The sequence below is a fragment of the Xenopus tropicalis genome, chromosome 10 (assembly GCF_000004195.4).
Source record: "Xenopus tropicalis strain Nigerian chromosome 10, UCB_Xtro_10.0, whole genome shotgun sequence".
Lineage (NCBI taxonomy): Eukaryota > Metazoa > Chordata > Amphibia > Anura > Pipidae > Xenopus > Xenopus tropicalis.
In genome coordinates this window covers 13,755,322-13,781,714 of record NC_030686.2, presented here as the reverse complement: position 1 = coordinate 13,781,714, position 26,393 = coordinate 13,755,322, and the positions used below count along the sequence as shown (strand labels likewise).

General features: G+C 41.5%; 1 protein-coding gene across 1 annotated transcript; it reads left to right on the top strand.

Annotated features, from left to right (window-relative positions):
- The first annotated feature begins 21,035 nt into the window (after nucleotides 1-21,035).
- On the top strand, nucleotides 21,036-25,684 carry LOC100493330 (lysozyme C). Its single transcript, XM_002935707.4, has 4 exons — nucleotides 21,036-21,499; nucleotides 21,584-21,733; nucleotides 22,191-22,269; nucleotides 25,511-25,684. The coding sequence occupies exons 1-4, from the start codon at nucleotides 21,367-21,369 to the stop codon at nucleotides 25,569-25,571; spliced, it is 423 nt and encodes a 140-aa protein (XP_002935753.1). The 5' UTR covers nucleotides 21,036-21,366; the 3' UTR covers nucleotides 25,572-25,684.
- Nucleotides 25,685-26,393: the final 709 nt, after the last annotated feature.

Here is a 26,393-nt window from a genome sequence, read left to right as displayed (position 1 = left end):
CTTAGGAGTGCGTGTAAATTAGAAAGGGAGATCACAGGGTTAGTTAATGTTAAAAGAACATCATCCGCAAAGAGTGAGATTACATATTCTCGATCTTTGATTTTGAGACCAGTGATGTCTCTATGGTTTCTTATGGCTGCCGCTAAAGGTTCAATACTCAGTGCATAAAGAAGAGGCGACAGGGGGGCATCCCTGTCTGGTACCATTGCGGATGTGTATTTGGCCAGAGGAGGCCTCTGGTAGTTTTAAAGTGGCAGTGGGTTCAGAATATAAGTTTGTGATGGCCTTAAGAAAGGGGCCTCTAATGCCTAGATGTGCTAAAAGCTCAAACATATAATTCCAGTCCAGGCGGTCAAACGCTTTTTCAGCGTCTAAGCTGAGTAGCAGGGTTGGGGTTTGTGTTTTGTTAGCTATATCTATCAAATCTATTGCTCTGCGTGTGTTGTCTCCCGCTTGCCTACCATAGATGAAACCCACCTGGTCTGAATCTATGAGTTTGGGCATGAGAGGTCCCAGTCTATTTGCCAAGAGTTTGGTGAAAATTTTGAGATCTGAGTTCAATAGAGCAATTGGCCTATAGCTACTGCATAAGTTTGGATCTTTGCCTTCTTTATGCAGAAGAGTGATGTATGACGCTAACATAGTATGTGGTATTGGTTTGCCTGCTAAGAATGAGTTAAAGAGTTTTGTTAGGTGTGGGATGAGAAGTGAGGAGAATTTTTTGTAGTATGCATATGAAAAGCCATCTGGGCCTGGTGCTTTAGAAGCGGGAAAAGATCTAATTGTCTCCTTAACTTCTTCTTCTGTTATTGTTTTGTTTAGGGATTCTGCCTCTGTCTGTGAGAGTGTAGTGTGAACGTTCTCTATTAAAAAGGTTTGATTGGGATTGTTTTCTGCCGGTTGTGTTGATACCTGAGGGTTTGGTAAATTGTAGAGTTCTGTATAGTAATCTTGAAAGGCTTTCGCTATTTCTTTTGGTGAGAACGTTCTTTCCCCATTAGCTTTATTGACTGAGACTATTGCCGCATGTGCTATTTGTTCCCTGAGTTTTCTAGCTAAAAGTGAGTGTGGTTTGTCTCCCCTTTCGTAGAATTTCTGCCGTGTCCATTTTAAAGCTTTCTCTATGTCTCCCGATGTTAGTAAATTGAGTTCCCTACGAACCCCAAGGATCTCATTACGTATTTTAATAGATGGGTGAATATGCGCTTTATGTTCCAGAAGTTTAAGTTTTCGCTCTAGGGTTACCTTAGTATGGGACTTCTCTTTTTTCTTTGCGGATGCTATGGCTATGAGTTTACCCCTCAGTAATGCTTTATGAGCTTCCCAGAGAATAGTAGGATTGTCAACTGAGTGTATATTGTTTATAAAATAGTCTTGGATGGCCTGAGTGAGATCTGCGCATGTGTGGGGGTCGCTCAGGAGAGCTTCATTTAGCCGCCAGTGGGGGAATCTCCTGGCTGGAACTGATAGCTGAATATCTAAAATTACCGCATGATGGTCAGACCAGGAAATGGGGATCAGATCTGAGGTGGCTGTATAGGAGAGGAGATCTCTTGATACTAGAAAGAAGTCTAATCTAGTGTACAATTGATGGCATGCTGAGTAAAAGGTATATGCTCTCTCATTGGGATGATGAATACGCCATATATCCCTCAAGTCTAGTCTGCGTATTAGTTGCCTGAATCTCTGGCATTGTATTTTATATTGTTGAAGTTGGGAGGGGTGTGATCGGTCCCTGTTCTCAGATAGTACCAGGTTGTAATCCCCTCCTATAATTGTGGGGTTTTGATGGTCCCCTTTTGCTCTGGTTAGGGTACTCTTAATGAAGCGTAATTGACCTTTATTAGGGGAATAGAGATTCGTCAATCTAAGGGTTTTACCTTCTAGAGTACCGTCTAAAATTAAATATCGGCCTCTGGGGTCGGTTTGCACTGTCTTGACTTCAAACGGGCAATCTTTATGGATTAGTGTGATAAGACCTGCTTTTTTAGAGTTCGCAGTAGCTTGGTAAATAGTCGGGTACAGTTTAGTTTTAAGGGTATGATTCTCCGAGGTCTTAAAATGTGACTCTTGGATCATCGCAATGTCTGGGCGTATTTTGTGTAGTTCCCTAATGAGCATATACCTTTTCATTACACTGTTAAGCCCATTTACATTTAACGTTAGTATCTTAACCATATCGACAGAATATTAAATAACGCTTAATAAAGTACATGTATGGATAACCAGATATAAAACATTGTAAATAGCACCTATGGCCTATATAAAATAACCCATTTGCATTTAGTGTGACCTGAGACCCTGGATTCAGCAAAAAGGTTGAGTGCCCTCCTGGGGGTATTGGGGTAGTAATTATAAGGTAATAACCTAGTATAAGAACAAATGTAAACAGCATATCGTTCTTGTGTATAGGAACCAAGTATATAAAATAGAAAGTTTGTAGGTATATAATAACAAATATAACCAAAAAGAAAAGGAAAAAAGTGAAAAACTACTCCTCTACCAGTTCAGAGGAAATGAGGAGGTTTCCGCAGGCACACCTTGCCTGGATTTGGGGAGCGTCCCAGGTGACCGTAGGAAGGGGCTGTATTCAAAAAATTACTGCTCGCGGGGTTCCTCCATCAAGAGAGGGATTTTGTAGTAAGCCTTGGTTGATGAGGGAATGTGATCAGGTGGTTTGTGGTGGGGGATCTGATTTGGATGTCCCTGGTTTCACTTTTTCCCAGATCGGCGTAAGGTGGTCCGGCGGTTGTCTCTTCCGATTCAGAGGAAGCAGCTTTGGGTCCAGTGGAGCGAGGCCGAGGTCTTGAAGAAGCTTGGGGCCCTGGGAGGGGTCCTGGAGAATATATTGGCGATTCCCCTTCGTTGCAATCAATTTGAATGGGAAGCCCCACCTGTAGGAGATGTTATGTTCCCTCAGTTTCTGAGTTACAGGTCTGAGCTCCCTTCGTTTGTTCAGTGTAATTGGCGAGATATCATGAAAGATTTGCACTCTGTGGCCTTGATGGTCGACATGCTGGATGTTTCTGGTTTTAGAGATGATGCTCTCTTTGCTTTCAAAATAGTGGAAGCATACAATAATATCTCTTGGGGAGTTGATGTTCGCTGGTCTGGCTCCCAGGGCTCTGTGCGCTCTATCGAAGCGCCATGCTTCAACTGGTAGATCTGGATTAATGTTAGAAAAAAGAGATCGCAGGTAGGTTCTGATATCCTGTGGGGTGATCTCTTCAGGGACTCCCCTAATTCGTAGATTTTGCTGTCTAGATCTGTTTTCTAGATCCTCAGTGTGTGATTTTAATGCGGCTAGCTCTTCCCATAGGGATGAATTTTCCTGTTCAACTTGGTTGTAGCGAACAGTCAGTTCATCCATATTAGTTTCAAGCTGGTCTGTTCTTTCTCCCAAATTGGATATATCTGCTTGTATATCTTTAAGGGCTAAATGTATTGTATCTGTAATGGAGCTTGTCAGCTTCTCATGTAAGTCAGCCAGTTGTTGGGAGAGTACCTGAACTGTAACTAGATCAGCTGTATTTATGGAATGTGAAATTGTCTCACCGGGTTGTTGCTGCAGGTGAGTAAGTGCAGAATCAGTGTGTCCGGGAGAGCTAGCAGGCGAGGAGTCAGGAGGTGCTTCCTGATCTGATTCATCAGCGCCATCTTGGGCGCGCTGTTGCTGGGCCTGAGATTTATGCAGGTAGGGGGACATCGTTCCCAATTGTTCTTTTGGTCGGCGTTTCCCCATGGCTGTGTGTTCCCCTTGCCTTAATCGGTGCCCTGGGCTAAAAACGAAGCCGTACGGAAGCTGTAGGCGGGCCGCTTTCCCTGCTTGATGCGGAGCTCCGCTTTAGTGCGACTGCCTCATTCCGTGGCACGCATGCGCCCCCCCAGGAATGATGTTTTTAATGGATTAATAAAACCGTTTTCTAAAGGGATATCCTGCTGTCCGGCGTGTTTGAAGTCTTTTCCTTGATTTCGCTTGGTTCTTCTTCTCCCTGCTTCAAGTTCGGGGCCTTTATGCACCCGGATCACTTTCTGGACAGTTGCTTTTTGACCAAAGTTACCTTTGATTGCAGTGGGATTCTAGACTCCTTCTACATAGCGTTAGACCTGGGGTGTACACAACTGGGTCTCTTTATGTATCCGCTACAGACCTATACATACCCACCTAGTATTAAGTGGATGATTATTTAATAGTTATACTAGTTTATTTACTTTATACATATCTAATTTCCCTTTGATATTATTTAGTAGAGAAACAATACACCAATTTTACTAGTGCAGGGCAACAGTAAATTTTATATCATTACATCAAAACACTTATTTTTTTGGGGTGTTACTGTTTCTGTAACCTCACAAAGAAATAAGATTAGGAGCCCCCAATTCCTCTGAATTTTCTAAAGAATTACACCAATACTGGCATACCTTTGTGGCATCTCTTGCTGCCAAGGCTATGAGAAAATCAATTCCACTGTGTGCCAGGCATTGTTCAATCAATGTGAATAATGGCAAATGCTAAAATCTGGGTCTCATAGTTTGGTTCACAGTGGTGTTGGTAAGAAATCTGTCTGCTCGATGTCGCAGAGGCCAAAAGGACTAATTGGCCTACTGGCTTTATCTAGCCTAGTGCTGGTCAATACGGTTCATTACATTTTTTGAATGTCCTGATACACTCTCCCCCTTACCAGGTACAATTCATTTATGTAAGATTAAATTCCAAGCAGAGCTATTAGTTACAGACTGAAGTAAATCTAACCTGTGTTCCAGTCACTGCACTGAAGGTCCAAAGTCAACACCAAGGGATTCTTAACTGCCACATCAGTTTCTGGTACTAAGGGTACTAACCCTTTATTTTCCACACAGCCCAGAAGCTTTAGTGTGCTATGACAGCTAGCCCTGAATATCTTTATAGAGCAAACAAAAACAAGATCTAGTCTACCAATACCTATCCTTCATTCACAGGAACCCTCTCATCTGACTTCTACTGTGGTCTGTATATTTACATGGTGCTGAGGCTGCCCCTATTGCCAACTCTTGATCCATAATCTACCCCCAGGCCAGACCAGAACATGCATACATAGCTGATGAAGCACCCAATGGTGCGAAACGTGTTAGGAGTGTGGGTACCATGAGGCACTGGGATGCACCTATCTATTGTTTGGTATAGTATGTTTGATTTTCTTTAATTGTTTGTTTAATTCTGAGCCAATAAATAGTTGTTATTCTCACTGAATACTTTTGTTGTATGATTATATATATATTCAGGACCATTCAGTGGGATAAACTTGTAGACTCTCTTTCTTAATCTATTATTAATATTAATTACATGCTTACATAGGCCAGCCTTCTATCTCAGCCCATAAACTGCATGGGGACTAACAATTATAAGGGAAGGCCACAAGTGCTGTATGACAATAGGAATAAAGAAGAAAGATCACTATCAAGATCTGTGTCATTCTATCCTTGTATTCTGTAACCCCTTTTTGGCTGTGAATACAGACCAGACCAGCTAGATAGGCCTTATAACACTCTAACACACAGGATGGGCTTTCACTATGTGGAAAGATCAAGGGGGATGTGCAACTACAACTCACGTAGGCTGTGTGCAAAGTAAATGAAAGAATGGATGCCAGAAGGTTCTTTTGCAATACAACAGAACACACCTGATTTATTTTTCCAAGACAAATGCTACACAGGGTTATGCAATACTCACAAAAATGGATTAGGCAGGTTAAGTGTAGACCATTCTATCTGCCACGGGAGTTCACCTCCACCATTATAACTGCCACTTACATTCCTCCTGACGCTGATGCCAAGCTTGCTATGAATGAACTTCATGCAGCCATCAGCAAACAACAAACTTCTCACCCGGAGGCTGCCTTTATTGTTGCGGGGGATTTTAATCACTCCAACTTAAAGACAGTACTCCCAAAATTTCACCAGAACATTTTCTGTCACACCAGAGGAAACAAAACTCTAGACCATGTATATACAAACATGGCTGAAGCCTATAATGTGGACACCCTCCCCCACTTGGGACAATCAGACCACCTTTCTTTGTTCCTCACTCCTTTGTACCACTCATTAACCGTGTGCAGTCATCAGTGAAGACCATCAAAGTGTGGCCAGCGGGGGTAGACTTCACACTCCAGGACAGGTTCTTACACACAGACTGGAGTGTGTTTGCTACTCAGGCCACCTGTGGCTTTCACACAAACTTAGACAGCTACACCTCCTCTGTTCTGGATTACATCAACACTACTATAGATAGTGTCACAACCCAGAAACAGATCACCACATACCCTAATCAGAAGCCATGGATGAACAAGGAGGTGCGTCTCCTACTGAAGGCACGTAACACTGCCTTCAGATCTGGTGATGCACAGGCTTACAGCACTTCCAGGGCTAATCTGAAGAGGGGCATCAAAAAGGCCAAACACTGCTACAAACTAAAGCTAGAGGAGCACTTTTTACACTCTGACCCTCGGCGAATGTGGCAGGGTATCCAGGCCATCAGTAACTACAAATCCAGTCACTTCACCTCCACAGCCACTAATGTCTCCTTTCTGAATGAGCTTAATGACTTCTATGCTTGCTTTGAGAAAGATAATAAAGAAAATGTCACCAAGATCACTGCCTCACCCAACCACTCAGTTATCACACTTACCTCATCTGATGTATACAATGTACTGAGCAGGATCAACGTGCACAAAGCTGCTGGACCAGACGGTATCCCTGGGCGCGTACTGAGGGCATGTGCGGAGCAGCTTGCTGGGGTATTTACAGACATTTTTAACATGTCCCTTGCCCAAGCAATTGTACCAGCATGCTTTAAATCTACCTCGATTGTGCCAGTGCCGAAACACGCTAGCCCAACGTGCCTGAATGACTACCGCCCGGTAGCACTCACACCCATCATTATGAAGTGCTTTGAGCGGCTAGTCCTGACACACCTAAAAGGCTCTTTCCAATCTTCACTAGACCCACACCAGTTTGCCTACCGTGCCAACAGGAGCACAGATGATGCAATCTCCATAGCGCTGCACTCTGTACTCACACACTTGGATAAGACAAACACCTATGCACGACTGTTGTTTGTGGATTTTAGCTCAGCTTTTAATACTGTTTTACCCTCCAAACTAATCACCAAATTGAGAGATCTGGATATTAACAGCTCACTTTGCAATTGGATCATGGACTTTTTGACCAACAGACCTCAGCATGTTAGGTCAGGCCATATTTGCTCCACTACCTCCACGCTTAACACTGGCGTACCACAAGGCTGTGTGCTAACCCCTTCCTTTACTCCCTCTTCACCCACGACTGCAGGCCTGTGTATGGATCTAACAACATCATCAAGTTTGCAGACGATACAACAGTGATTGACCTCATCAGCAACAACGATGAGTCTGCCTACAGAGAGGAGATCAAGCACCTGGCCACTTGGTGCACGGACAATAATTTGCTCCTTAACACCAATAAGACCAAGGAGCTCATTGTGGACTTCAGGAAAGGAAGAAGTGGTTCACATGAACCCATTCACATCAATGGGATGGTTGTTGAGCCTGTCTCATCCTTCAAGTTCCTGGGGACCCACATCTCGGAGAACCTATCCTGGGCTACTAACATCTCTAGCCTGGTCAAGAAGGCCCACCAGCGTCTATTCTTCTTGAGAACACTAAAGAATAATCAGCTGTCTTCAACTATTCTGGTGAACTTCTATCGCTGCACAATAGAAAGCATCCTAACCAACTGTGTCACAGTTTGGTATGGAAGCTGTTCTGTTGCTGAGCGTAAGGCACTGCAGCGAGTGGTGAAAACTGCCCAGCGTATTATAGGGACTCCACTTCCAGCCATTGAGGACATTCAAAAGAAACACTGTGTGCGTCGAGCACGCAGTATTCTTAAGGATTACTTTCATCCCGCCCATAAACTGTTCTCTCTCCTGCCTTCTGGACAGCGCTTCAGATGTCTCAGGTCAAGAACCAACAGACTGAGGAACAGCTTCTTTCATAGAGCTATCTCCTTATTGAACTCTGCCCCCCACTGACACCTGTTTACATCTCCAACCCTATACTCTTACCATTATACTAATTACACTTTACATTATTTAATATTGCAACACAATGTACATATCTGTTTGAAAATATAAAAATACAAATACCCATTTACAATACATTTGTAAAACTGAGTATATTTTCGCACATGTCTACTTGTAAATTCCTGTACACTATGTCCATATTCATCTGTAAATGTTCACTTGTAAACTCCTGTCTGTAGAAATTAGCAACCTGTATATTATGTTCATATCTATCTGCAAATTTCTGACTAACAGTTAATGATACCTTTATATATGATTCATCCATTGTAAATTCATAAGCATGGTTACTAGTAATCTGTAGTCTGTATATATGCTCACCAGTGAATCTTCTGTAATAAGTACCTATAGCTCGACCTGCACATATCCCTTTAAATGCACTTAGAACTTATACCCTTATCCTGTACTTTCTGCTAATTGCACTTCTGGTTAGACCTAAACTGTATTTCGTTGCCTTGTACGTGTACTTGTGTAATGACAATAAAGTTGAATCTATCTATCTATCTATCTATCTATCTATCTATCTATCTATCTATCTATCTATCTAATAAGGCATAGCTGGTAGAAAGATATGGTGTCCACCGTTTTATCCCAACTCAGCCAAGTGTGGGCAGTATAAAGACAGCCAAACAGCACGGCACCACTGTGGAGAGTGGTCTGGATAATTATCTGGTATCCTCAGGATGTGTACCTTAATGTCAACGGGCCCCCAACAGCGAACAATGGGTCAGGGATAGGAACTAACCTGACAAGTGTGTCTTAACTGCGGCCCTACACTAAGGCAACAGTGCCTGTAGGGGAAAATACTCCCTGCTATCTCTCCTGGTTGGAGCCAGAAACTGTGAGAGCAGTGCTATGACAGATGTTATCCTGCTCTCACTAATCACTAATCCTCATTCACAGGGTCCCTGTTTCCTGACTTTGCTAGAATTTAGTTGGTTCTCTAGGGCAGGGGTCTCCAAACTTTCTTACTCGTGAGCCACAGTCAAATGTAAAAAGACTTAGGGAGCAACACAAGCACCATAAAAGTTAATGGAGGAGCCAAATAAGGGCTAAGATTGGCTATTAGGCAGCCTCTATGCACCCTATCAGCTTACAGGGGCTTTATTTGGTAGGAAATCTTGTTTTTATTCAACCAAAACTTGCCCCCAAGTCAGGAATTCAAAAATAACTCCCTGGTTTGGGGGCACTGAGAGCAACATACAAGGGGTTGGGGAGCAGCATGTTACCCCCGAGCCACTGGTTGGGGATCGCTGCTCTAGGGTAAGGCTTTACTGGGGCCCTGTTGATACCCGACTCAGTTGAACTTCCACTTGAGTAAAGAGGAAGATCCACCCTTTTGCTAAGCACTATATTAGAGTGTGAAACGAGTGGTCTACCTATTAGCCAATAATGCACAAGATGCTAACATCTAACTAGATACAGGGGCCTTTACCCAGTAACAAGGAGAACAAGTAAAGGGTAGGGTTTAAAGCCATAGAGGCATATTAACCCTATGAGTCCCTACAATTCCATGCAGGTTGTTACAGATGGAAAGAAACTGTATTAGCTGCACTGCAAATCTTCTCCCATAATTTTTTTTCTGTCTTTTTGTAGTTGTAGGCTGTCAAACTGCAGTTACAGTACATAGAGGTCCTGCACTCCATGAGACCTTTATGGCCCCAGGCTTTTCAAGGGGTATATGGAACTCTATTATGATCAATATAATAAGGCATAAATATAAATGGGACATTGAATAAACAGCCCACTACACAGAAGAGAAAGTTTTATAAAGCGAGTTCAGGGCTAACACAGGTGTGAAAGTGAGGACATCTAGTGGCAGAATGTCACATTGCTCAATATTAATGTTTATTATAATTTATAGCTTAATTGTAGCTTAAAAGTAGTAAATTCCTGTTATTAATGGTATTCATACAATAAAAGAATTTTATCTTTATTACTTTCAAGTTAAAAAAAACATAAAGGCTCATTTACAAGCACAAGTGCAGTATGAAAAGAGCAAAGGCAATTCCCCCTATGTGCACTGCCCTAGGCCTTTAGCCTTATGTGACCCTAATGTGAGACAACCATATCTGTTATTTATTTAGTATACAAATTTGATCTACAAATAGCTTTCTGTGTTTTTCTAAGTACAAGCAGTTTATAAATAAATACTTAACGTAGAACAAAAAGTGTCTTGATATCTGTAAATTGCATTTTCATCTTTTTCCATTCTGGTTGTGGAAGTCCCTTGGGCAGTGATCCTCGACCAGTGTCTCGTGAGGAACATGTTGCTCACCGCTAGCGATGAGCGAATCTGTTCCGTTTCGCTTTGCTGAAAAATTAGCGAATCTTTCAAAAGATCCGAGAGACGGCGAAAAATTCGTGAAACGGCGAAAATGTCGTGCGGCAAAAAAAATTGCCACCCACGGCTATTATTTTGTCGCGCGGCTTTTATTTTGTCGCCCACGGCTATTATTTCGTCATGCGGCTATTATTTCTTCGCACAGCAATTATTTTGTCGCCCGTGGCTATTATTTCGTCGTGCGGCTATTATTTTGTCACCCACAGCTATTATTTAGTTGCGCGGCTATTATTTTGTCGCCGGCGGCTATTATTTCATCGCACGGCTATTACGACAACTTTTGGACGTGCAGTGAATTTTTCCGCAGCGAATTTTTTCATCCGTTTCAGAAACAATCCGCCAATGGCGAAACGTGGAAATTCACCGCGAATCCATGCCTGGTGAAACATTTCGCCCATCACTACTCACCACCCCTTTGATGTTGCTTTCAGTGCATTTGAAGGTATTGGGAGGCATAGAGTCACAGTTGTAATCCAAGCAGAGGCTCCTGCTGGCTAACAGTCCACATGAGGCTACCAAATAGCCAATCACAGCCCTTATTTTTAGTGATGGGCGAAAAAGTTTCGCCAGGCATGGATTCGCGGCACATCCAAAAATTGTCGCCGGCGTCAAAAAAGAATAGTCGCGGGTGACAAAATAATAGTCGCGCGACAAAACAATAGCGCAAGACAAAATAATAGCCGCGGGCGACAAAATAAGAGCCGCGAGCGACGAAACAATAGCCGCGGGCGGCGAAACAATAGCCGCGGGCGACAAAACAATAGCCGTGGGTGACGAAACAATAGCCGCGCGACAAAATAATAGCCGCGGGCGATGAAACAATAGCCGAGCGACAAAATAATAGCCGCGGGCGACAATTTTTTTGTCGCACGACATTTTCGCCGCTTCGCGAATTTTTCGCCGTTTCGCGGATCTTTTGAAAGATTCGCGAATTTTTCGGCGAAGCGAAACGGAACAGATTCGCTCATCACTACTCATTACTTATCACTACCATAATTTATATAAATAGGCTTCTGTTTGGCACAGGGAGTACCCATTCAAACTGGAAGAAAAAGAGAAAAGGCACAGGTTGCATAGCAGATAACAGATATGCTCTGTAGACTACAATGGAGGTTATTTGTTATCTTCTATGTAACCTGTGCCATTTAGCCCTATTTCAGTTTGAAAATCTACCCCAATGACCAGACATCAGCTTATTTATATAAACTATTGTTTCTGAGGCAAACACACAACTTTTACCAGTGAAGGGCAACAGTACATTATATTTGAATTACTTCAATAAATGTTTAGCATTACTTTTACATAGTTACATAGTTACATAGTTACATAGGGTTGAAAAAAGACCAGTGTCCATCAAGTTCAACCCATCCAAGTAAACCCAGCACACCTAACCCACACCTACCAATCTATACACTCACATACATAAACTATAAATACAACCACTAGTACTAACTGTAGATATTAGTATCACAATAGCCTTTGATATTCTGATTGATCAAGAACTCATCCAGGCCCCTCTTATAGGCATTAACAGAATCTGCCATTACCCCATCACTAGGAAGGACATTCCCCAACCTCACTGCCCTCACCGTGAAAAACCACCTACGCTGCTTCAAATGGAAGCTCCTTTCCTCTAATCTAAAGGGGTGACCTCTGGTGCGTTGATTGTTTTTATGGGAAAAAAGAACATCCCCCAACTGCCTATAATCCCCTCTAATGTACTTGTACAGGGTAATCATGTCCCCTCGCAAGCGCCTCTTTTCCAGAGAAAACAACCCCAACCTCGACAGTCTAACCTCATAGTTTAACCCTTCCATCCCCTTTACCAGTTTAGTTGCAGTCTCTGCACTTTCTCCAGCTCATTAATATCCTTCTTAAGGACTGGAGCCCAAAACTGCCCCCATACTCAAGGTGAGGCCTTACCAGGGATCTATAAAGGGGCAAAATTATGTTCTCATCCCTTGAGTCAATGCCCTTTTTTATACAAGACAGCACTTTATTTGCTTTAGTAGCCACAGAATGACACTGCCTGAAATTAGACAACTTGTTATCTACAAAACCCCTAGATCCTTCTCCATTAAGGAAACCCCCAACACACTACCATTCAGTAGATAGTTTGCGTTTATATTATTTCTACCAAAGTGCATAACTTTGCACTTGTCAACATTGAACCTCATTTTCCAGTTTGCTGCCCAGTTATCTAATTTTGTCAAATCGCTCTGCAAAGCGGCAGCATCCTGCATGGAACTTATAGTTTTGCACAATTTAGTGTCATCAGCAAAAATAGACACAGTACTGTCTATGCCCACCTCCAGGTCATTAATAAACAAGTTAAACAGCAAAGGACCAAGGACTGACCCCTGCGGTACCCACTAACCACACTGGTCCAATTAGAAAATGTTCCATTTACAACCACTCTTTGTACTCTATCCTTCAGCCAGTTCTCTATCCAATTACAAATATTATGTTCTAGGCCAATATTCCTTAATTTGATCATTAACCTTCTGTGAGGTACTGTATCAAACGCTTTAGCAAAGTCCAAGTAGATGACATCAACTGCCATTCCAGCATCAAGGTTCCTGCTCACCTCCTCATAAAAGGCGACTAAATTAGTCTGGCAATATCTGTTACGCATAAAACCATGCTGGCACAAACTAATAGTATTGTGAACTGCAATGTATTCAAGTACCCTATCCCTTATTACCCCTTCCAAAAGTTTTCCTACTACTGATGTCAGACTAACAGGCCTATAGTTTTCAGGCTGAGAACGGGATCCCTTTTTAAATAACGGCACCACATTAGCAATCCGCCAGTCTCTCGGCACCATGCCAAACCTCAATGAATCCTGAAAAATTAAGTGAAGAGGTTTGGCAATCACAGCGCTCAGCTCATTTAATACCCTGGGATGAATCCCATCCGGCCCTGGACCTTTGTTTACCTTTACATGTTCAAGTCTCTTTTGAATTTCCTCCTGAGTGACCCACGCGTCAGTAGCTAAATTACTAGCACTGGGCATATTACAAGGGAAGCCTTCATTATCTGGCTCCTCAGATGTATAGACAGATGAAAAATAAGAGTTCAAAATTTCAGCTTTTTCCCCGTTTTCATCAACCAACGTACCCCCCCGTGATAATAAAGTTCCCACCCCTTCTTGCTTCATTTTTTTACTATTCACATAATTAAAAAATAATTTTGGATTCTTTTTACTCCTAGCTGCAATATCCCTTTCCATCTCTATTTTAGCTTGCTTGATAGCTTTTTTGCTGCTTTATTTGCTTCCTTGTACCTGATGAAAGTTTCTGCTGCCCCAGCTAACTTGAATGCCCTAAAAGCACGTTTTTTCTTACCAACCTCGACAATAACACTTTTATTCAGCCATAAAGGTTTTGCTTTGCGCTGCCTCTCCTTGCTTACAAGGGGGATATACTGTTGTGTATACCTACAAAGCAATGTTTTAAAGATGTTCCATTTTCCTTCTGTGTCTAACCCCATGAAAAGCCTTTCCCAGTTGACACATTGCAGAGATGCCCTTATACTGGCAAAGTCTGCACGTCTAAAATTGAGCGTTTTAGTTACTCCCTTATAGAGCTGTCTCTGCAGCATTATCTCAAAGGAGACCATGTTGTGATCACTGTTCCCCAAATGCTCACCCACACAAATGTTAGAGATAAGTTCAGCATTATTAGAAATCACCAGGTCCAAAATAGACTCATTCCTAGTGGGTTCTTGAACCGCCTGAAATAAAAAGTTGTCATTTAGCATATTTACAAACCTACTAGCTTTTTCTGACTTAGCCACCCCATTACTCCAGTCAATGTCCGGATAATTAAAGTCCCCCATAACAACAACTTGACCCAGTTTTGAAGCCTCCTCCATTTGCAACAATAGCTGGGACTCATCCCCCTCATCTATACGGGGTGGTTTATAACATACACCAATGATCATTTTCTTTGTGACCTTCAGCCCTACTGAAATTTCCACCCAAAGAGATTCCACGTTTTCATTGGTAATGTCTTTATTACATGGCTTTAAGTCTGACTTTACGTAAAGACAAACCCCTCCACCCTTTTTAATCTCTCTGTCCCTCCTAAAAAGCGTATACCCATTTAAATTCGCAGCCCAGTCGCATTTATCATCCCACCAGGTCTCAGTGATACCTATTAAATCATAATTTTCAATACATGCAATAGCTTGCAGCTCCCCTAATTTACCCGACAAGCTACGCGCATTAGCCAGCATGCAGCGGAGATTATTACTTCTCCCTCTGATGTTTACATTAGCTAAGGGAGAATTAGAGCTAAGGCAATTATGAGACTGCTTTCCTTGTAACGGAAGCTCCTTATCTGATAAACTATATGCCCCCCTCACTCCTCCCCCACAACCCTTTGCTAGTCCCCCTACCCCGTCTACACTAATTTTCCCATGGAATTCTAGCTCACCCACCCCCCCCCATGTCTAGTTTAAACACTCCTCCAGCCTCTTAACCATTCTCTCCCCTAGCACAGTAGACCCCCTTCCATTGAGGTGCAATCCGTCAGGGCTGTATAGATTGTACCCCAAGGAAAAGTCAGCCCAGTGCTCTAGGAACCCAAACCCTTCCTTCCTACACCAAGACTTTAGCCACGCATTTAGCTCCCTAAGCTCCCGCTGTCTCCCTAAACTTGCACGCGGCACCGGCAAAATTTTACATTAAGCAACATGAAGTTTCAATCTTTTTTAGGTTTATGAGAGACTGTAACAAGCTGCCTAATTCCAATGCATGAAACCAATAAATTCTTAGGCAGGCACACCAGGGCAGTCCAAAGTAAGGGTAAGCAGACAATAAAGGCATGAACCCCACCCTATTCCTTTTTCTGCCTACCCCTAATTCCTTTTTGACGCAACAGAGACTTTTTCCTCACTCTTGCGAATTTTTGTCACAACAAATTTTTGCAGCAGTTTCCCAAAAAATGCAGAATTCCGCAGCCAATCCAAACCTGGCAGAACAAATAACTCATTATTATTTATCAACATTTAGTCACTGAGACTGCAAGTTTGTCCAGATCCCCTTTTAAGGATGACACATTCCTAATGGCCCTAATTGGGATCTCGCCATAATGTGAGCAAATTAAATAAAGTGGACCCAATATAGATCCAGGTGGCACCCCGCTAAGAACCCTAAACCAAGTACAGCTGTGATCCCCAACCAGTGGCTCGGGGTAACATGTTGCTCCCCACCCTCTGATGTTGCTCCCAGTGGCCACAAAGTAGGTGCCAGTTTTACATTTCTGGCTTGGAGACAAGTTTTGGAAGCACAGAGACACAGTTTTACTCCAAGCAGAACCTCCTGCAGGCCAGCAGTCCCCATGGGGCTACCTGATCAATCACTGGTCAATCACAGTCATTATTTGGCATTCCCAAAGAACATTTTTTGATGTTTTTGTGGCTCACTAATGCTTTTTACACCTGAGTGTGGCTCACAAGTGGAAAAAGTTGGGGATCTCTGAAGTAGAGAATGTAGATTCTTTAGCCAGTTCTCCATGTATACCTCTCTGTACAAACAGCATTACCAATACCAACAGACCAATACCAACAGCCCTTATCTTGAAAAGCAAACATTGATGCGGCACTGTATCAAACGATTGGGCCAAATCCAAGTATATCACATTTACTGCATCCCTGCTGTCCAGGTTACTATTTATCTCATCATAAAAAGCTATTAAATATTCAGACATGATCTGTCTTTATAACACCATGCTGATTATTAGTGATAATGCCATTCTTTGGAACTTAACCTTGAATGAAATCCCGTAACAAACTCTTGAATAGCTAGCCTACAACAGATGCTAAAGTTACAGATTGAGGAGACAATCCCTTTTTAAATATTTGAATTACATCCACTTTTCTCCAGTCCAAATAAAAGGCATGCCAGATAAAAGTAGCCAAAATGAAGTTAAGCTAAACTCGAAGGTTGGATTCCATCAGGCCCCGGTCCCTTGTCTGCATTTATTTTGCTTAAAGGGGACATATTGGATAAATGGGAAAACCCCTAATCCTGTAGGCAATTATGAATAATATACGGTGCTGGTTTCCCTTTGGGCTAAACATTAACCCTATCTGTAACAATGGCCCCTTTATTGGAGCTCCCTATAGATCCTCTCACTTCTCCCTCCGAGTTTGAAATGGAGAGTGGGCGTGTACTAACGGTCCCTGCCAGAAGCACAGTAGGAGGGGGAGCCAATCACAGCCCTGCACTCACACAAGCACAGACAGGCTTCAGTTCCCTATCAGGTCAGCCTAGCTGCTGATTGGTTCCTATCTTATAGTGCAGTGTACGGAGGGCCGCCGGCTCCCCAGCTCACCCAGAGAATTCAGCCAGCAGGAAGTGGAACTGATGGGCGGGACTAGCGGAGTTTTGGTGGAATTTCTCAATAAATCAGTCAGAAACACAACTTTTTTAAGCACAATCCTTCTATATCTAGAGGAGTATAATTCTCTGGTACATTCTTAATTTTTATAGGATATGTCTCCTTTAAAGAATAAGTAAACCTTTTTTTCTCTATGGCTAAAATGCCTGGAAACAATGCCCAGAATACCATACTTTTCTCCCTGCATTCAGTCTCGAGTAAATTCTGTACCATGAGCAGCTCAACAACAGCACTTTCTGCCACTTCCTAGTCTGGAAGGAAGCTCCACCCCTTTTTCATTGCTGAACTCTCCTTCTCTCTTTGACTGTGAAGATGGTTGAAGAGGTGTCTACTGTGCATGTTTGAGCTTCTGCTCCATTGGATATCAATCAGAAATGCGCCTGACATGCTCTTCAACCATCTTCATAGTTAAAGAGAGAAGGAGAGTTCAGCAATGAAAAAGAGGTGGAGCTTCATTCCAGACTAGGAAGTAGCATAGAGAACTACAGTTAAGCTACTTGTAATACATAATCTACATGAAACTGAATGCAGAGGGAAAGGTGTGCTATATTGGGGGCTCTATAGAGTCTTTATAGCGGTTTTTATGATAAAAGGTTTACTTATGATAAAAGTTGCCACTGGCAATTTATTTACATTTACATAACTCTGACACAACTCTGACTCCTGTATTGTATACATTGAGAAAAAAAATATAGGTTTGTGGAACATTGTAAACAAAATGTCTCCATATTTTAACAGAGGCATACATTCATCTTTTAACTATTTACATACTTGAAAATGTTTTTAGGATTAGTCCTTGTCTCAGATGCAATCAGTTCCTTGTGTTCTCATTTTGCCTTCAAAACCAATGCAAACCATATCATATATTTCATCCAGTGCCGTAAACCTACATTTTATACTGGTACCACTTTGGTTATATGTAACCCAAGTCCTCTCTGCCATGTGTAACCTCTAGTTCAGCTCAATAGCTGCCTTCCCAGACTAGTACCAGTAGAACATGGGTTACAGTACTCTCTCACCCAGAATGGGCCTTCGTTAAATGGAACAGGAAGGTGAGGGTGTTGTGCATCTACCCCTCTCTTGCTGCTATGCAGAAAAATAAAAACAGAGGGTGCCAGGTTCTTGCAAACAGCAAAATAACAAGTGTTTATTGAACATCCACAGGGTTACTCACAATACAGCTTCTCAGAGGCCAGTAGTAAAGGCAGCACCACATACAGAGTATAACACAGACAGACACTCTCCTAAGGACAGACTTGACAGGAATCTCACTTTACCTCTGCAACAACCCGTAGTGGATCCCCTCAGGGATTCACTGGGCTCCCTACACTACAGGAAATATGGCCTGGGAGAGATACCTCCAAAACTGCCAGTCCTATGTAGGAGCTCAGAACTGCTCTTTCTAGCTCAGCACTAACTGCCTTACACCCATAGAGTGGTACTATAAAGGGAGCTACGCTTGCCACTATCTAATGCCTCATTCATGGGGCCCTGTTCCCCGACTTTAACTAGGCCCGTGCCCAGGCTCACAGCAACACCCACCTTGTTCCTCAGGTGAAAGCAAACAGGAAGGTGCCACTCCTTTCCCAGCACTATACCAAAGTGAGACAGGAAGTGGTCACCATACCTGCTAGCCAATAGCACACATATGTAAATTAACTCACTTAGATACATTCCCTTCTGCCCAGCAACTAAGGGAACTGAACCTGTAGGGATTTAAAGCCACTGGGCCATTTAACCCTATGGGTCCCTATACATGTATCAGGGCCGCTCCTGCAATATGCCACATAAACAGGTAAAACTACACTTTTTAGGATGTTTCATCTTGGTGCCTAATAAAATGTGGGATATAATATGCTGCAAAATGGAAACTTTGAGATGATTTTTGTTAATTTTACAAAGCCTCCACTTTTAGGAAAGATTTGCAGTTTGGTTATTTGGAGTAAAGGGACATATTTACCCATTTTAGAGAATTTTTACTTATACACATGTGTACTTAATATATGGTATGGTAAACCCACTTTTTAATAGCTTTATCGTACAAAAAATGTAATAAATATGTCAATTGAGCTAAAATAACAGAAATTACATTCACTGTTAATATTTGGGGGCCCCTACATGCCACATACTTAGGTAAATCTATCACATTGATAATCAAACTGTTCAGTAGAGCCCTGGAGTTCATATTTATGATGTTTTATATTGGTACATAATGATAAGCTTTTAGGTGATCTTTCAAAAATTTCAGAAATTGTTACAAAATCCGCTGACTTGAGGAACGGATTACAGGTGGATAGTCTGGAGTAGAAAAACATATTTACCCATTTTGGATTTGTCGGAAAGTGTTTTTTTCATAATGTATGGGGTAGACCTACTGTTAGTGGAATTTTTGGCTTTGAAGTCTAAAGAATGCTAATTTCTGGAGTGGTGCTTTAAAAAATGTGGTACTCTTATAATGGGAGTGTTTGATTCATACAAGGCAGCATTTTAGATAAAACTAAACAAATCTGGTGTTATCCAGGAGACACAGGACTTTCCAAATCAATGGTACTGTCCTGCATAATATAAAATATATTTCTGATATATCATTGTATATCTTCCTAAAGAATTGGAATTACACAAAAATTCAGAAAGCTCAAGTTGCCCTAAAAATATAAACATAGAAATTGTAACTGGCCGACTCCTTCGTTTCTCGCAGAGCAATCATTTGGTTGCACCCCCCACTACTACTGCTGTTTCCCGCCTTAAACCTTTATGCCCTGCTGCCCCTTACATTGGGAATGCCCTCCCTGATTTCCTCCAGAGAGAATCCTCCCTCAGTCTTTTTAAAACCAAACTAAAAGACTCCCTTTTGGAGCACTCGCCCAGCACCTGAACTGGGAACCAGCACTTATATTGTAGTGTCACCCACTGTGACCTACAGCACTTATTTTTGCCTATTTGTGTCTGTAAGTTACCCTCCCATATAGATTGTAAGCTCTACGGGGCAGGGACCTCCATCCTCTTGTGTCTTTGACTCTTAACTTATTGCAACTGTATCTTGTATTTATTAGTGCTTATTGTAATACATTGTATTTATCTATTTTAATACCCCTGTTGGTATTAATGTATTCTACTGTACAGCGCTGCGTACATAAGTAGCACTTTATAAATAAAGTTATACATACATACATGTGTAGACAGCTTAGTAAGTCAGGAGAGGTCACGTTCTTACCACAGTCTGCAAAGTGCAATTTGGGGCCCAATGGCCATGTTTTTACCCACAATGGTCCCCACAGTGCGATGTGTTAAGTGGCGCAGCTGTACTCAGTTTGGAACAGGAGGCAGGCAGCTTGGTTGAGCACCACCATTTCCTATTTAACTAATTGGATTTTTAGTGCAAATGACTGGAGGAAATTTGTGGCCCCACAGCTCTGATGTAGTAAATAAATGGCCCCTAGTGTTTAGTACCACAACCATTGGCACAGATCACAACTTATAAATACCTTTTATATACAGCTAAGAATCTTTAAAAGAGAGAGTTGCTGTACAAATAGTAAAATAATTAAAAATATAGTGGCTGTTCTTTGCGTTATTTAACTCGTGATGACCGATTTAACGTGATATTTTAATGCATGCGCGATAATTTGCACCGTGTAATAAGAATCGCATGCTATATTAGCCATACATGCCATATTAGCACATGCTATTACACATGTAACCATTACTTTCTGAAAACTACTGCTCTGAAAATTACCATTTACCTAAAAACTGGAGGCTGCATCACTTTAGGGCCAACACATACTTGAAAAAATCCCACTGCAAAGTCCATGTTGTGTTGCCAAAAGCTCACACTCACACTTTATCGCGTGCAAAAAACAATGCGATAAGCGTTATCGACCTTTAGTGAATCGGCCCCATAGTCTATGGACTATGAAGATTTTCATTCATCCGGGTCATGGTATATCTAGTATAAGTCAATCTAGAGCAACTGGACATTTAACTACTCATCGAGCAGCTTCTTCAGTTCAACTGACTGGTATGGGAAGTCCTCAGCATATGAACTCTTCCATACCAGTCAGTTGAACTGAAGAAGCTGCTCGGATGAGTAGTGAAACATCTTCAATGCTTACCTAGCTAATCCAGTTGCTCTAGATTGACTTATACTAGATATAATATACAATATACGCAAACGTGTAAAGTCTAGATATGATCCTTGCACTTCTGTAAACTGAACCAAAACTTTTATGGCCCCATCTCTGGAACATGATCAGGAAATCTACTGTTTATTTTCAGGGCTGGAGGTATTGGCCAATATTAGTTATATATAATAATAATGATATAATAATACATAAATATGCAGGAAATATTTCTGAACATGAAAAATTTGCTTCAAAGTTCCACCTGTTGTGCCTTTCATCATTGTCGATTAGTTGTTTACCTAGGAGTAGCCCTTATCGGCACAGCTGCTCCTCACTATTGTGTAACACATCTTTAGGATATAAATATAGGAAGGGTACCAGCCATCCCTCAAATTCATAATGAAGATCTGTTTGATGATCGTAGTTGCTGCTGCTCTTGCTGGTAACAGCTGGGCATTGGATAGATGCTCAGTAGTGAGAGCCATTCGGAGAGGTGGGCTTGCTGGCATAAAAGGTTATTCCTTGGGGGACTGTAAGTATCTTTTCATGTTGTTGATTTAAAAAAAATAGTAACTCTCTTTTGTAAATGAATTTCATAGTTTCTTACTTCTTCCAGTTGTCTGCTTGGCTTATCATGCGAGTCGATACGATACCTCCCTGCATAGAAGCCCAACAGAGTATGGCATATTCCAGATCAACAGCTACTGGTGGTGCGACGATGGAAAAACCCCAGGACGCAAGAATGTGTGTCGAATTCCATGCAGAAGTAAGATATATTATTTGCAACTGATACAGAAACCCAATGTTTTTCCCAACTTTTCATCCAGTGATGAATAAGGTGCTTGTTATATCAGTTATAATTGGTGCTTTGGCAGTTACTGCAGTTATAATCAGTGCTTAGCGATGTCATTCCTGTCACATGACTCAAGGAAACGTGTGCATTATAATAAATAATGTACCCCTTTTGTGAAATATGAGGATAGTAGAAGTCACCTTTGAGTTCCTTGACCTCGGCCTTCAGACTTGTGCTTTTATATAGTCACAGAACTCCTCATGGACTCATAATATCCTTATATTTCACAAAAGGGGATACATTATTAATCATACAAATAACAACAAACATGTATATCCCAATAGGTTAACAAAGGGATATGTAGAAGGAAATGAAGAAGAGATTTCTGATTTTTTATTGAATATATATTCTTTTTCTTTATATTTTTTAGATTTGTTAAATACAAACATCGCAGATGATGTGAAGTGCGTAAAAAGAATTGTGAGTGATCCCAATGGTCTGGCAGCTTGGTAAGTACCATCTCTAAAAATGATAAATATCTTCCTTCCCATGTTCAGTTCAGGACTGAAAGGCAAATGTCAAAAATGGATTCTTAGAATCTGATTGAAATGACGAAACAAATGCGTGTTGTTGTATTTAACTGTAAATGCTACAATAACTGAACTTTCAAACACGTAATAATAATATGAGATCTTCTAATGCAGGGACCCCAACCTTTTTTACTTGTGAGTCACACTCAGATGTAAAGAGTGTTGGTGAGCCACACAAGCATGAAAAAGTTATTTGGAGAAGCCAAATAAGGACTGTGATTGGCTATTTGGTAGTCCCATGTAGGCTGCTGGCCTGCAGGAGGCTCTGCTTGGAGTAAAACTGTGTCTCTGAGCTTCCAAAACTTGCCTCCAAGCCAGAAATATAAAAATGGCGCCTACTTTGAGGCCATTGGGAGTAACATCAAAGGGTGGTGAGCAACATGTTTATTTAATGGTTAAATGCTTCCCTTTTCTCTGTAATAATAAAACAGTACCTGTACTTGATCCCAACTAAGATATAATTACCCCTTATTGGGGGCAGAACAGCCCTATTGGGTTTATTTCATGGTTAAATGATTCCCTTTTCTCTGTAATAATAAAACAGTACCTGTACTTGATCCCAACTAAGATATAATTACCCCTTATTGGGGGCAGAACAGCCCTATTGGGTTTATTTAATGGTTAAATGATTCCCTTTTCTCTGTAATAATAAAACAGTACCTGTACTTGATCCCAACTAAGATATAATTACCCCTTATTGGGGCAGAACAGCCCTATTGGGTTTATTTAATGGTTACATGATTCCCTTTTACATAGTTACATAGTTACATAGGGTTGAAAAAAGACCAGTGTCCTTCAAGTTCAACCCATCCAAGTAAACCCAGCACACCTAACCCACACCTACCAATCTATACACTCACATACATAAACTATAAATACAACCACTAGTACTAACTGTAGATATTAGTATCACAATAGCCTTGGATATTCTGATTGTTCAAGAACTCATCCAGGCCCCTCTTAAAGGCATTAACAGAATCTGCCATTACCCCATCACTAGGAAGGGCATTCCCCAACCTCACTGCCCTCACCGTGAGGAACCCCCTACGCTGCTTCAAATGGAAGCTCCATTCCTCTAATCTAAAGGGGGGGCCTCTGGTGCGTTGATTGTTTTTATGGGAAAAAAGAACCCCCCCATCTGCCTATAATCCCCTCTAATGTACTTGTACAGAGTAATCATGTCCCCTCGCAAGCGCCTCTTTTCCAGAGAAAACAACCCCAACCCTGACAGTCTCACCTCATAGTTTAAATCTTCCATCCCCTTTACCAGTTTAGTTGCAGTCTCTGCACTCTCTCCAGCTCATTAATATCCCTCTTTAGGACTGGAGCCCAAAACTGCCCCCATACTCAAGGTGAGGCCTTACCAGGGACCTATAAAGGGGCAAAAATATGTTCTCATCCCTTGAGTCAATGCCCTTTTTTATACAAGACAGCACTTTATTTGCTTTAGTAGCCACAGAATGACACTGCCTGGAATTAGACAACTTGTTATCAACAAAAACCCCCAGATCCTTCTCCATTAAGGATCCCCCCAACACACTACCATTCAGTAGATAGTTCGCATTTATATTATTTCTACCAAAGTGCATAACTTTGCACTTATCAACATTGAACCTAATTTTCCAGTTTGCTGCCCAGTTTTCTAATTTTGTCAAATCGCTCTGCAAAGCGGCAGCATCCTGCATGGAACTTATAGTTTTGCACAATTTTGTGTCATCAGCAAAAATAGAAACAGTACTGTCTATGCCCACCTCCAGGTCATTAATAAACAAGTTAAAAAGCAAAGGACCAAGGACTGACCCCTGCGGTACTCCACTAACCACACTGGCCCAATTAGAAAATGTTCCATTTACCACCACTCTTTGTACTCTATCCTTCAGCCAGTTCTCTATCCAATTACAAATATTATGTTCTAGGCCAATATTCCTCAATTTGATCATTAACCTTCTGTGAGGTACTGTATCAAACACTTTAGCAAAGTCCAAGTAGATGACATCAACTGCCATTCCAGCATCGAGGTTCCTACTCACCTCCTCATAAAAGGCGACTAAATTAGTCTGGCAAGATCTGTTACGCATAAAACCATGCTGGCACAAATATATAGTATTGTGAACTGCAATGTATTCAAGTACCCTTTCCCTTATTACCCCTCCTTCTCTGTAATAATAAAACAGTACCTGTACTTGATCCCAACTAAGATATAATTACCCCTTATTGGGGGCAGAACAGCCCTATTGGGTTTATTTCATGGTTAAATGATTCCCTTTTCTCTGTAATAATAAAACAGTACCTGTACTTGATCCCAACTAAGATATAATTACCCCTTATTGGGGGCAGAACAGCCCTATTGGGTTTATTTAATGGTTAAATGATTCCCTTTTCTCTGTAATAATAAAACAGTACCTGTACTTGATCCCAACTAAGATATAGTAAATCCTTATTGGAGCCAAAACAATCCTATTGGGTTTAATTAATATTTTTTTTATTTTTCAGTAGACTTAATGTATGGAGATCCAAATTACAGAAAGACCCCTTATCCGGAATACTCTTGGTCCCGAGCATTTTGTATAATGGGTCCTATACCTGTATCACATTTTTTTTAAATGTCCCCCCTATATGTTCGTGTCAAAAATTTACATGAAATTGTAATAAAGTTAATTTGTAATCCCTGTAATGATTTTCCACCTTTGGGTGTGATGTAGAGATCACACTAACAGTTTGCAATTGGTCTTCATTTTTTATTATTTTTGTTTTTTTTAATTATTTCATTTTTTGTTCCGCAACTCTCCATTTTGGAATTTCAACAGTTATCTGGTTGCTAGACTTCAAATTACCTTAGCAACCAGGGAGTGGTTTGAATAAGAATCTGATATATTTATAAAAGAGGGCCTGAACAGGAAAATAAGTAATAAAAATATTAATAGCAATAACATTGTAGCCTCACAGAGCAATCGTTTATTGGTGGATGGGGTCAGTGACCCTCATTTGAAAGTTGAAAAGAATCAGAAGAAGAAGCCAAATAACTCAAAAACTATAAAATAGGTAATGAAGACCAATTGAAAAGTTGCTTAGAATTTGCCATTCTATAATATACAAAAAGTTAGCTTAAAGGTGAACCACCCCTTTATATATATAACCCTCCAATTATTTTTTCTTACAGGGAACCCTGGAAAAAATATTGTAGAGGAAAGAACCTCAGCTCCTATGTCAGAGGATGTTAGTCCAACCGGATCAGCAGAAAATAGCAGCTGCTTTCACTTTTTTTTCTTTCTGTCCTGGACTATTGATGCCCTGCTTTATTAGACCCTCATTAAACTCTCTCTATAGCACTAAGGCCAGTTGTATTTGTATTTCTTTATCTTCTATTGTGTGCTAGTTGTGTGTGAATATACTGTATATAAATGTAACCTCTATTTCAGCTCAATAGCTGCCTTCCCGGACTGGTACCAGTAGAACATGGGTTACCCTGTACACTCTCACCCAGAATGGGCCTTCGCTAAGGGGAAGAGGAAGGTGAGGATGTTGTGCAACTACACCTTTCTTGCTGCTATGCAGAAAAATAAAAACAGAGGGCGCCAGAAGTTCTTGCAAACAACAAAACAACAAGAGCTTATTGAACACCCACAGGGTTTAATCACAATACAGCCTTAGAGGCCAGTGGTACAGGCAGCACCACATACAGAGTGTAATACAGACTGACACTCCCCGGTGGACAGATTTGACTGGAATCTAACTTCACCTCTGCAACATACAGTAGTGTATCCCCTCGGGGAATTCTCTATCCTGATTCCCTATTCACTAGGATCCCTACACTACAGGCAATATGGCCTGGGGGAGTACCTCCAAAACTGTTAGTCTTATGTTGGAGCTCAGAACTGCTCTTTCTAGCTCAGCCCTAACTGCCTTACACCCCTAGAGTGTACTATACAGGGAGCTACACCTGCCACTATCTAATACCTCATTCATGGGGCCCTGTTCCCCGACTTTTCCTAGGCCCGTGCCCAGGCTCACAGCAACACCCACCCTGTTCTTTAGAAGCAAAG

What these genes read in the sequence shown, in the direction of transcription:
- LOC100493330 (XM_002935707.4), top strand. Translation starts at nt 21,367, where the DNA reads ATGAAGATCTGTTTGATGATCGTAGTTGCTGCTGCTCTTGCTGGTAAC. An exon ending in GTGTCGAATTCCATGCAGAA is followed by an intron (nt 21,734 to 22,190) that starts GTAAGATATATT and finishes TATATTTTTTAG; the next exon opens with ATTTGTTAAATACAAACATC. An exon ending in CCCAATGGTCTGGCAGCTTG is followed by an intron (nt 22,270 to 25,510) that starts GTAAGTACCATC and finishes TTTTTCTTACAG; the next exon opens with GGAACCCTGGAAAAAATATT.